The sequence below is a fragment of the Odontomachus brunneus genome, unplaced genomic scaffold (genome assembly GCF_010583005.1).
Source record: "Odontomachus brunneus isolate Ranch 3 - 2012 unplaced genomic scaffold, Obru_v1 Obru_scaffold_045, whole genome shotgun sequence".
Taxonomy (NCBI): domain Eukaryota; kingdom Metazoa; phylum Arthropoda; class Insecta; order Hymenoptera; family Formicidae; genus Odontomachus; species Odontomachus brunneus.
Window position 1 is genome coordinate 1,208,132 of NW_022639495.1, and position 13,832 is coordinate 1,221,963.

General features: G+C 36.7%; 1 protein-coding gene across 4 annotated transcripts in view; it reads right to left on the reverse strand.

The window, feature by feature from the left end:
- Positions 1 to 13,832, reverse strand: part of LOC116844734 — a 214,224-nt gene that overhangs the window by 40,620 nt on the left and 159,772 nt on the right. For all 4 annotated transcript variants that reach the window (XM_032816685.1, XM_032816684.1, XM_032816683.1 and 1 more), the window contains one exon: positions 747 to 1,007. In XM_032816685.1, the coding sequence (XP_032672576.1) occupies positions 747 to 1,007 (261 nt within the window). The remainder of the gene's footprint in view (positions 1 to 746; positions 1,008 to 13,832) is intronic.

Consider the following 13,832-nt stretch of genomic DNA (forward strand, 5'->3'; position numbering starts at 1 on the left):
TCTCTTTCTCTCGACGCGTACGCGAGAATCATGTGAACTAGCACGAAGCGAGAAGAGCTGCTGCAAGATCTCGAGCTAATTATCGATCGGGTTAGTATTCTGCGGTTACGCGCCGAAAGAATATATGAGGCTCGCATTCGAGAAACGGTCGTCGGTAGATCAGTTTTAGCCTAAGTCCACGGCCGAGACAAATTAAGGATAGGATGTATAGAGAGAGAGAAACAGAGAGAGAGAGAGAGAGGGAGAGAGAGAAAGAGTGAGAGAACGAGGGTAAAAGAAAGAGGGAAAAAGAGAAAAGGCGAGGGGTCTGATTCGTATGGACACTAATGAAATGTAATTTAAGGTTTCAATATTGCCAGAGAGTTTCGCGAAATGATTTTTTTTCAAAAACATTCTCGAGACGCAGACTCGGCGAGAGCGTAGCTCGTGTCGCCGTGTAAATTAATAACTCCGTTAAAAGAAACGCTTTGATATGCTCTTGCGCTGAGGGATATTTCTTTCCTCCTTCGCGTAGGAATGTATCAACAATGTCGATGAAGCGCGATGTTCCTCTCAGCGACGGCTCGCGCTCGTTCGCTCACTCGCTTTTACCGGGAGAGCGCTCGGCGTTAAACTGAATTTTAGATCGAACTTAAATCAAATTAAAGCGAATTAAATTCTAGTCGTAATTAGCTTAAAAATGCAGCATCCAGCCGTGAAAGGAGGACACGCCCGCAAAGTAGAAACTCTGCGACTTCGAAACTTACGATGAGTTGGTCTCGGTATCATGGTCCACACAGCCCTGAAACCTTCGCCCTCGATGTTCTCGTCGCTGTGGAATTGCAGCCAAAGGTAGCGCGTCTTCGACGTGATCTCGGGGGGGAAATTCGAGCCGCAGAATTTGCCCAGGAGATTAGAGTAACCGTGCTGGCCGTCACGTACTTCGAGGGAATCGAAATGGCAGTTGGGGCTGTCTTCGAGCTTGAACTTGTCCCGAAAGTCGAGCTTCAATAGCATACCTTTATCAGCTGAAACGAGAGAAACCGGCCAGCCGTTAGCGACCATTGCACCATAAAGTGTGGACGTGGGGGATGCAGGTGATTGGTGACAAATTTGACGGCCGTGCTTGTGGCGATTCATTCTCTAGTGTGAATAAAGCACGAGGATAAAGCTGTTAGACGGTTAGGCTAGCAAACGCGAGGTTTACGAGCTCGTTGCTCGTACGATATTGTCCGACGGAGAAGAACTTTTTCGCAGGAGAAAGAGCGCTCATTAAACCCTTTAATTCACACGGCACTTTATTCGTTCTATGCAGCTGCCATGATACTCTCCACTATCCACACGCAGAAACATCATTTTACTGCTAAGAAAGATGACTACTCTGTTTATTTTCTTTCTTTTAAATAATAATTATCTTCAATAAAAAATATTATCTCTCTCTTTAATGGTTTTAAAATATACCTATCACAAATTTAAAGAAAATTTATTATCATGTGTACTCAAAAGAGGAATTCATTCTTTTCGCAAGAATATTATAAAATTTTATCGAGGAAATATCTGATTCGACTCTATGTTGTAAGCGAGCTGAATTTTTGTTTCACTTTAATATTTTTAATGAAACTGCGAAACTTACTATTCTTTCAAAGTGAATCACTGAAGATGTTTCTGATTGAATCAGTATAAGGACTATCTCACCGATGATCAGGGTGTACTCATTGATTTTCTATGAATACTTACCTACTTTGCTGTCTTGTCTTTCATTTTAATTAGTGGAAATAAGGCTTTACTGTGAAATTTGCAATACATGAATTTGTTACGCTATACTAAATCCAACTTTTCATACAATGACACTGTCTACGTTCTCAAAGTGCATCAATATAGGAATACTCGTTACTTTTAACTGACTCTTCCAATGAGATTTGCTGATTTCAGTTTTATAATTGAACTAATAGTTATAGATATAATATTTTAATGAAAAACATACTAATTGTACTCTGGAATATAATATTCAAAATATATTTGCAATAAATATCTGGCATTTATAATGAATTTATGATAGATTTCCGGATATATAAACATAAGAAATATTTGAAATAAGTTTGAAATAAGTTTGAAATAATTATTTATGTGAATATATTTATCGGCGTGCGTGGTACGATAATAGAGAATAAAGGAGAAAAGTCTATTTTCAATGGTTACTATCAATGTTCAACGAATATCGCTCATCGCCAGGCAATGACCAAGTGAGAAGAGTCGTGCATATTTAATAAAAACAGAAAGCCAGTCTTTAAAAGGTGAATAAAGCCAACGAAATTAAAGAAATATAATATAATACACTTGTTTAAAACATCTAATATGAGTGGCGACATATGAAACGCAATAACGAAAGCGAGCAAATCAATTTTACTGATTGATCTGAAACGATACGATGACCGTCAGGGAATATTTATTTAAATAACCACGATTACGGTTAACCAACGAAGCCGCGATTAATTCATAACTGAGGCGATACTTTACAACTCAATGAGCGAATAATTATGCGTACAATTTGATATCATGGTATATCCGATTTTGTGAAACCGCATATTTGCTTGGCTATCACACTATCATGCGCGGTTAATAACGCGATGTATAATAATGATCAACGTATACGAAATGCGCCTCGTTTCAAGCTCGGCTTGAAAGCGCGCCTCACAAACGACACGTGGCGCCGATTTTTGCTTTTGCCCGTCGCGTCCCTGTGAATTCCGCAACGCGAATGTCTTTTACACAGTCGGACGAATTACTCGACAAATATTCCAATGTCGTTAGCCCCGGCAGTCAGTCTGGCACGTAGCCAAATTATTCGTCAGAAGCGACGCGGAGCTGCGTTGTTTTCTCGTCGGCCACCGCGTTACAGCTACCGTGGTGTAACGCTTACAAAGCGTTTTTTCGTGTAACGTAATACGCGTGTCAGGGAGGAACTGTAACGCAATCACCGAGCGAGATCGTAATAAAGAACGGCAAGCGGAATATTTAGTACCAAGCGCCATCAAATCACCTTTTCCTACCTTGCGTGAATACGACGAAATAATTAAGGGGCTAAATCAATGCAGAGCGCATTTTTGGAAATTAATTTTGCGAAAGTGGATCAACCGAATGTTTTGAAACATTTTATATTAATTCACTATTAGTAGTATATACTGCTAACTATTAATTATTAGTATTAACTGTTAGCACTATAAGTAATTATTAAACTTTACATAGCTATTTTTGTTATTTAGAAAAATAAACATACAGCATGTGACCAGACTGCAATCGATAGAAAAGATAGCATTCATTCTAGTGACCTGAGATTAAATAATCAAAGCGTCTCTTAAATAATATGCTTGAAATTAGAAAATAAATCTAAAAAATTCAGGAAAATATTAAACTTAATATCTTTTTTATTGGCGCAAAATAACAAAAAGATGCGCAATTTGGACATTCAATTTTTAAATAGCTATTTCTTTTGTAATTTTCATTCTACAGCTTAAAATTTAGATTTATTCTTAAACTACAAGCATGTTATTGAAAACATTTTTTGGTTTCTTGATTTTTAGGTCACTAGAACGGACGCCATTTTTCCCGCCGATTGAAATGATATTTTTGTAGTCGTAAGTTTGGCCACATATACTGCATATTTATTTATTTATATATTTATTTATTTATTTATACATTTCTTTAAATAATAAAAATAGTAATATAAAGCTTAATAATTACTTAAGTGATATATAACATTTCAAAATATTTGGTTGATCCATTTTCGCAAAATTTATTTCCAAAAATATTTTTTTTCAGAGCGTTACATCGGTCTGACTCTTCAAGCGTTTTCCCGCAACTTTGCAGTTTTATTTAATTCGCGCTTAGTTACCATTGCATCCAGTGAACTTCCCTCTCTCTCTCTCTTTCTTTGTCTCTCTTTTGCAAGAGAAGCGGAAAAACAGTAAGAAACAGCGTCAGAATATTGCCTGTTATCGCGGACATGCGTCGCGAGGGTGGGTGACGGCGATCCTTAGAAAATCGCGAGGGCGGAACGTGTCGCTGTCTGTTCCAGTAAATTTCCACCCACGCGATGCAATCTATAATGAGGCTGTAGAGATGCAAGCGCGACACTTCACTTTCTCCGCACGTACGAAACTTATCCGGGAATTATTCAAGCGAGACCGATCGTTAGGATACACTCTCTATCTTCCGGCTCTAGTTAGATATCCCGGACTCTCTCTCGTCCGTCATGACCGTGTGTTTGTGCGCGCGATCGAGTGTGGGTACGACGTCGGTATATGAAGCGCCGAAGGTACCCACTTGACTATGCGCATTTAGACATCACCCTAGGCAACCACAGGATCATCCTATTATCCACGTTACACGCCCTTATGCGTGTCTACACGTTATTGAAACCGCGATTGCTGCATGTTCGTTGCATTGATGCATATGTAGCGATAATGAATTCTTCATTCGATATCCGACCATGATCGTGATTTAGTTTTAATCCTCTGAAACCGGTCGAATTTGTCACGGAAAAATCTTCGCCGGCAGATCACGAGAGCTCGCTTAGATCTGTCTAAACAGACATCTTCTTTGTATAAATCCGTAAATCTACTCTCTCGATTTCTTGGGATGCAATTTCATTTGAAGAGTAGAACGACCATCAAGTCGCTCGAATTAGAGTAACTTTGCACTTATAGAGTGTAAGTTTTCCACTTTTAAGGAGGTTGTAAGGTGAAATGAGTTTGTTAAGAATTCATTGAAACTTGCGCTAGTTACATACAAATTGAAATATTATCTAACTGTTTGTGCAATTTTAGAGAAGAATCGACCATTCGAAAGTTAAAATGTTTGAAATTAAAGTTGGCTTTTTGTACATGTTCAATGAGACTGGTGTGCTATTTTCAATTATTATTTTTAATCCCTTGTAAGCTAAAATTAAGGTTTCGATAAAAAAACTTTTATGATATTCACGACTAACGTATCAACATTTTACGCAAATTTTAGAAATATTAAATTATAGTGTTGTTTGAAAAATACAATGTTGGGAAATTCATAATTTATAGTAACGCTCGAGATATATACATATATATGTATACATATTTTGTAAACGTTTCTTTATAAATCTTTTACTGTTATTTGTATATCTCTATTACCTGATGCAAGTAAAACATTATATGTAAAAAAAAATAAAAAAGTAACATTTCTCGTATTTGTAATATTTTATAATATACCATATATTATATATAATAATAATATGTAATATTTTATATCATAAATGTAATATTTTATATACATATGGTATATTCTTATTTATATATATTTGTAATATTGTATATATATTCTTTTCAACTTTGTTTCAAATTAATATTTATTAGTCAGATAGTGAGATAAATATATAGAAATGTAATTTTGTTCGATACGTAGTGAGTTTATAAGTTTACCTCTTAATGCATCATTGAAAATATAACGCTAAGTGTTACCTCCTTAATCGTTAAGTGAATACTTTCATTTGAAATTGGAGAGTGAATCTTGCGTGTTCCATTGTCACAGGAATTTATTTCGACTGAAACATTGGCTTATATAGAGTTGTAATCCACTAAACTTGTGTGAAACATTCACTCAAAACGACAGTGAAAATACCATCACTTTTCACCGGTTTTGAGAGATTGTATTCCAAGAAATTTAGAGAGTACCTTTCTATGTATCACAATTTTACTATTATTATCCACAAGTATTTCCTTAAAGACTATATTCGCTGACGGAATGAAGACACGTATACACTGACATGCGTGACAGTATCTGTGTGTGATAATACGGTTGTTGTATGTATTGACATCCGCATTTTGTATGACTAAAGGTATAAAATTGAAATACCGTCGCGTTCTCATGTCGTTTCCTCGCGTTTTATTTGTGCTTCGATCGAGCGCTTTATGATTTAATCGTGTGCACGACATATTGACACGATGAAGGAAACATTGACTCTTGACCGTATAGCGCGTACACACACATACATACACAATTGTCGATATATTTACCCTTGAACATAAATAGTTTTCAATGCGTTTCTAAAAATAGTCCGCCTATTATAGACGCCAGGATCGCGCCAAGAACGGCGTACTCGGTTACGGAGGCTTCTCGACGCCGTGCATCAGATAAAATTAGCAGCGTTTTTAACCCAAAAATCTCGTCCATTGGAAACTTGTGGAAGTGATTTCGCGATGTGTCGCCTAATGACGGTACAATCGCTCGAAAGTCGCTTCCAGAAATTGATGTACATAACCGCATTCGTCTTTGCCAAGCGTTCGGGTGCAATTTTCATCGGAATGGCATGTATGCAAAGAGTTCTGAAAACGAGAGATCGCGAGCGCTAAATTTATCAGACACAGAAGTCGTCGCTGACAGAGTAAATATGGCTTGTTCCAGTTTATGTTGCAGTTGACTAATCGTTGCAATCATTCACAGTTTATCCTACGAGAAACTGAATATTTCTGAGAAAAAGGAATATTTCGACGCAGAGACAAATATTAAAATCGTAAATGAAGCAAAGATATCATGTGCGACATAGTTTCTAGAAAAATGCTTCCTCACGTAGTAGTCGTTTGATGGAACATTTTATCGGGTAAGCATTATCACTTATCCCCGCAAAGCTTCTCAAAGCTTCTTCGAGAAGATTCCCCTTCATTTTCCCTCTTCATTTTATCTCTTTATTTGCGTTGGGTGCGAGCTTAGCGGGGCGTTCAGCTGCACACTGCAGCGCGTTGAGACCGCCAATGCGGAAGTGACGTCCATCCGACAGCTTTCCTCTTTCACTGCATCGTTTGGGGAGTGCGTAATCGCCGAAGCTTTCATATGAATGAAACTTTGGCCGGCTCTGTCGGAAAGCCCACGCGTCGCGCTACTACTCACCAAGGACGACACAGCGTATAGCGACTTCGCTTTGTCGTTCGCGAGGAGCTCGACTAATGATTAGTCTGTCGACTTTCCCGAGAGGAAAAATCGCTACGTCGAGGTCGCGCTGAAAATACCTCGTCGCTCACGGGCGCCGCAAAAATCGCCGCACGTCGTCGCAACCGGATGTTCTCGCTTACGCGCGCCGCATTCGAATAGCGACTCGATAGGTCCCTCCCCTGAACTTCCTTTGGCAAGGACGTGCACTTTAAAGCGGAAGAAACGGAGAGAGAGGCAGAGAGAGAGAGAGAGAGAGAGAGAGAAGGAGAGAGAGAGAGGGAGGAAGGAGAATAGACGGCGAGAGCATGTGAGCACCCTCGGAGCAAAAAATCGCGATGAACTTTCTTGCCGAGTCCTGCCTGTTTTTGCGTGGAAGTGTTGAACTTTCACCGTGACGTTTCTTCTTATTATGAGGGAAACGACGCGGAATTACGTTACCATGCAATAACGTGTTTTACGACAATCGATTAACACAGCACATGTTAATCACTCGATATTTATCAATAAAATTGTGTCGGTATATATATTTATGAAAAAAGTTCCTAACCAATGAGGAAGTTATAACAATAAAAAAAAATAAACCACTTTTGATAACCTGAAAAGCTCAGAAAGTATGAAGTAGTTTTGAGCATCATATCCCTATATGTAGTTACAATTTTATTCTAGTATTCTAACGATATTAGAAGTCAGTGAGAAAATCTAACTGACTGAGTGAATAATCATATCTCCACTTTTCATCCTACTACAGTTACACAGTTACAAGTTACAGGTATAGAAAAATACATATCCTATTCATGTAAATGTTATTTGTTTCAAGTATTTCATAAAAAAATTTATGTATACGCAAATCTATCATAAATTAACTATAAACGTTAAATTTATTCAAAATGCATCCTGAACCTAGGAAAGGTTTAATATTTCAATGAAGAATATTAGATTAAAACTACAATTCGGTTTGTTTACTGCATAAAGTACAATAAACTTTTTCTTTGCTAAAACTTTAAAATATTCTTACAAAAAATAAATTCTTCTTTTAAGTACGTGATAAAATGAGCTTTTTTAAAATTTACGATGAGTATATTTTTAAGACTATTGTGTCAAGAAAATGTTTTGTTAAAGGTAACTATTATTTAAAAGTAGAAAAATAAACCGAGTTAAATCGCTTTTCTTAGCAGTAAAATGATATTTTGCTGTGTATAAGAATAATAATTCAAAATTATTTTATATTTTCTATAGTTTTTAAGGTTCTTAAAGGCGGTTTATTTTTTTTTAATTTTTATTTCGTCATTTTTAATTATTTACTAAAAGTTTGTTTTTGAGGTGGTTAAAAAAGTAAAAACACATTTCGTGTCTTTTATTTTTTATATTATATTTTATTTTTATAACGCGCATCACTATTCTAGAAGTTCTCGGAGATTTTCAAGAAAGTATTTAGAATTTCACCTAATTTCTACACTTGGCAAAATTCGGCTAAAACCAAGTTGAAATTTTAGTCTTACTAACGACCTGAACTTTCCAACATCTGTATACTTTGAAGGAACAGTGTATGTTTAATACACATGGGAACTGAAGTTGTTCTTAGCGTCTTTAGATGTACAAAATGCTACTTATAACTTCTAAAGATAATCTCCTGACAAAGCTAGAAAGTTAAGCAAAACTAAAAGAATTTGATATTAACTTGAGGATATCAAAGTAGGCGTTAAATGGAATATTGAAGTCGAAATTGTAGGCTCACACAAAATTTCGATTCGGGATCACCGATTTGAGAAAATTATATAGATATTGAACAAGTTACAACACTTTTTTTAAAGTCGATTTAATTATCGATTTTTATTCACCTGCTCTCCGTGAGCGAAGTTGGCGATATTTTTCATAACCGAACTCGTTTCTTTTCATCTTACATATCCACTTTTAACTCTATATCGCTTTTCCTATTCTTTGACCAATGTAGAGCCCACTCTCTCTTAAATTCAATTGGGCGTTGCTTCTCGCAGAAACAGATAATACAGGACGAGCCGGCACTTCCTTATCATTAAGGATCCTAAATTCGCTCTCGCGTTAAATTATTCTTATCATACGTTACTTGTAAATTATGGATGCTATTAATAAAGCGAACGCTCAGAACTCCAATGGGAATAAAATAACAGTCGTTCGAGGGTGCGCGGTGGGAAATACTTTACGACGCGGCGTCCCCGATAGTCGATCTCTCGCGGTTTTGTCGTCGTGGTCGTCGTCCTCGTCGTCGTCGTCGTTGTCCTAGTCGCTGAGCAGGGGTGTCGTTACGTAGACATGAGCCGTAACCTGCTGAATTTCATTCGGTTTGATAATATCTGGCCCGAGCACGCTCGTCGGCACGTATAACGCGAAGACTCGTATCTGAAGTCACTGTGTCGGTGACTTTAGTATTTCCGCGGAGACGGTACAATTTCTGTCACGAAGAGGAAGTTCTCTCTCATCCGCTGATGAAATCCTGACTATACGGCCGTGCACACATTGTAAAACACATGCATACATACACACATACACACATTCTTTCTCCTCTCATATGCACACACACACATGCGTACACAATCGCGTATATATTCGTTTTATGTTGCCATGCTTTAGGTGCCGGGTGCATTAGTCGCGCAGGTGTACATCCGTGTGTGGATACGACTTTCTGTGTATGTACGATTCGCCTCGAGCTGCCGCTCGCATCTCCGCACCACCGAATTATGCCACTTTCCAACGACTACGTGGCTCTCCCAGTAACGAGCGGTACCTTTTCCCTTCGGTACGACCATCGAATTTTCCGTGGCGCCTTAACGGCCACCCTTCAGAACGTCGAAGGACGATTCCGCGCTGCACGCCGCAATTAATGCCGAGGAAATTGGATAGCTGAGTCCCACTCGACCTGGGAAAATATCGCGGTGCGGTTGCATTGCTTTCACGTACGTCGTTAGAGAGGCTGGAAGTCACGACGGACGCGAGATCTTTCTTGAAATATAATTAGATAATATCTTGAAATTTGTGTAATTAGATAATATCGATCGTACAATTGTGCGCGCGATAATTTCTGTAAAGTACAATCGGTGTTGTCTTCACTGGAATGCTGTACTTATAACTGGCGGTTCAGTTATAAATATAGCACCGCGATAAGTAAAATCTCGCTGAAAGAATCAAAGTTAATAGTAGCAACTGCTTCTATTATTGACGCAGGTTGCACACAGACAATGTCACTGCGTCTCTATTCACATTAACGTCTCTGTAAATGTTAAATTGCATGGAAGCCGTTAGTAATTCGTCACCAACGAAGAAGAAGGTTGTTTTTGACACAGTGTGTAACGAATTTCTGTACTATATATTTTGCACTGAAATCTTATCTCTACTGGTCAAAAACAGTGAGATATAAGATGGAGTAAAACGCGAGTGTCTCCATTGAAAATCACGGAATATTTACTGATTATCGGTAAAATACTTCTTTTACTGATGCAATCAGGAACATTTTTATGATTCACTAATTCATTTTGAGAGAAATTGGAAATGTGTGATAAAAATAAGCGGAAAGAGTTGAACAAAGAGGGAAGGACCAATATACACGGAAAGAGAAAGAAACAGAGAGAAGAAAGTAATTGTAGATAAGTTAATTTAAATATGTGCCAAAGTGTGCTACCTCGTAGCATGAATTTTTAGAAAATCGAATTCTCCATACGGGTCGAATGAATTAAAAAATTCGTCAGAATTTAGGAGTTCTGCCCGCAGAAAAAATAAAAATTAACGAAAAAAGGGGGAATTCGTAAAGACCGAATATTGCCGCGCCAGACTTTGCCTGGCAATAAAGGAAATAAATAGTTTTACGTCTAAAATAAAATGCGACGTGGTAAAAGAAAATAGAGAATGGCTCTCCAAACGTTCCTTTTTTTCTGCCGATTGCCAGAATACGTGGTCCTCGTGGTAACGATCGACGCCTCGCTTAGGGAGGCTATCGAATTTTCCATAGAGCTCCGCGGAATAAGGGTGAGCTTCGCATGGTTGCCGGAAGTTGAACGAGCTAACCGCTCTGTTCCAGGAAACTCCTGGAAAATGGTGCATCCTCATACCCTCTTCCTCATACCCCGCTTCCTCGTCTGGAGTGGATGTTTATTGCCAACGTGTCGTATATATGTGTGTGTGTGGTAATGCACGCGGATTTTTCGGCAGAGAGAAGTCTAGAGGAGCGGTGTGAATGGCGAAAGAAAAAAGGAGCCCTCGACGGTGATATATACGAAGCTTTATGAGGCGAAAATAATGGCGTAGGCTAATCTGCCACATGACCTCCGTTGGTGTCAATCTGAACCGAGAGGAAACGATCATTGTTTTCAAATCGAATACATTACATTTGCTATCACATAAGCAAATATTTCCAATTTAACATTTCGTATGTGGTGAAATTCAAAATTCTTAGAATCGATATTTTGCATGACAAAAATATATAATATTTAATAATTTAAGTTTGGACGTATTAAATGTTTCGAAAATAATATTTAAATAGGAATTTTGTTTAAATACATATAAAAATTACGAAGAAAATTCAGGAAGAAAAAGTAATTTTACGTTAGAAAGAAAATTGTAAAAAATCCTCGTTGAAGCTTTTATGATGTTGTGATGTTATGAAATTATAAACGCTGTATAAGAAATGATAATAAAATTTTTCATGTAATAATTCATGGTGGCATATCAATTTGTTCAATTTGCAACATTACTATATACCGATTTTTTAGTATTTAGAAATTACGTAGCGATACTAGGAACATTTATCCCAGCCGGGAATATAAATTCTTAATATGATACTGTATTTTAACCACAAAATAATTAAAAAACGAAAAAAGGAATATTACAGGTAAATTCATCTTTATAGTTTATGAGACAAGACAAATATCAATTTAATCTTTTATAAAATCACAAAATTGTCGAAAATTTATGACGGACGTGGCATTTGTCGTTATTTAATAATTTAGAATGAATATTCGCTCGGTTCAACTCGGTTTATTATTCTCAGTCAATCGATAGTACGCGCGAGAATTGTACCCTGGAAGCTTCATATAAAACCCGAGTGACAAATGTATTTCGTGAATCGCGCAAGATAAAACATCGACGAAAAAATGTTAAATCAATTTCATTTTGTCGATTTTGCCAGTTCTTCGTATTCGACATTGGGTCATTTTATATAATATGCATTAAACGTGAAATATGACGCGAAGAGAATGCAAAAAACAATAGAAGGAACGCTAAAGTTAAATATGCAAAGCTTAAAAAATTGAAATGCTTTACGCTCTCGAAACCATTTTACCCAAGAAAGATCTCTCAAGAGCACTCCACTTAATTGAACAGGACAAAAGAAGTAATAATTTAAAATGTCGTTACGGAGAGAGTTGCAACCATTTTCCATTTCTCTCGTGAAATAACTTCACTGACATTCTACGCTATTATTTCACGTGATGTCTTTTGCGTTACGCCTTTTGCATCTTTTCAACAAAGTAAGTTGTATTGAATTTTGCACATAATTATATATCATAGTAATTTGCGAGTTTTTTTCCATTTCAGACACACGGGGAGTACACACGTGAGGTATGAAAATCTATCTAACGTGCATTGAATTCCCTAACAGACAGTAATAATCATCTATAATTATTTATTTTAGCGTGCCGTCTGTCAATGGACGAACAACACTTCGTCATACTCGAATATATCGATTTTGCTTACAATCGTGCGATTAATATAATCGCCGTGGAATAGATAATTATAGAACTGTGTAAAGATCTTGGAGGGAATTATGAGACTGCGACTACAAATAGCAGCTCCGCGAAATGAGTCTTTCAGATAATAAACAGTAAAATTCCCCTATATTGTTAAAATTCAAATATGTATACAGTGAAAAAGATTTGGTTGAGATAATCTGAAATAAGGATATATTAACCAGATTGTTTAATGAATTTTGAATGATCCATAACTTTGGTCAATATAACCAAACAAATTTACATGTATTTTGGTTAAATTAATTAGACACAAATTTGGTTGCATGCGCAATAATAATAAAATTAGATTCATATTTCTTATTAGAAATTTGATTACTTTTTCATAATTGTGAAAGTTGTTTCTTAAAAAGTAATTATTTTACTCTTTCTTAAAAAATAACTTTTCTTAATAAATAATTATTTTATTTTTGAAATTAGTCATTTTTAATTGGTTCGATGCTATATTTGTATTATAAAAAAATTTTAAAAATTTGCCTTTACTTTAGTGGAACTTAAACCTGTAGATTGTAAGTCATGTTTGTCTTACACGCTAAGTCACTTTTTCAATTAATATATATGTTATATATTGTCTACGTAAGTTGCAACCAACATTGAATAGCAAAATATTTGATCAGAATAATAACCAGAAATTCTGTTCAGTTCTACCAACAGTAGTTTAATCAACCATGTCACGTTAATCCAACCATGCTCTTTTCCTCGCATAGCCGTAATAACCAGACACTTGGATGTTATTGCTGCAGTAACGAAACTCTGAGCCGGTAGTATACTTAAATGTCTTGATTGCATACTAGAATATCTCGTTACCATAATCAGAAATCCTGTTTATTCACATCAAAGCTGGCTTAGCCAAACATGTCGCGTTAATTCAAGCAGATTCTCTTTGCTCATGTACCTAGTTATTTCTTAAAGAAAGAAACGAACGATTCTTCCGAAGTAATGCACAAGAGGAATATACATGCTCGCAGAAGCGTGACAAAAGGCAAATAGTTAGATATCGCTGTGCGAATATGCATCTCAATCGTCTCAATAAAATGATTACGTAGGAGACTGTCCGCCCTTCCGTCCTCTATATGACGCATCTCGAACCAATTTCCTGGCTATCATCCAATAATCCGAAATATC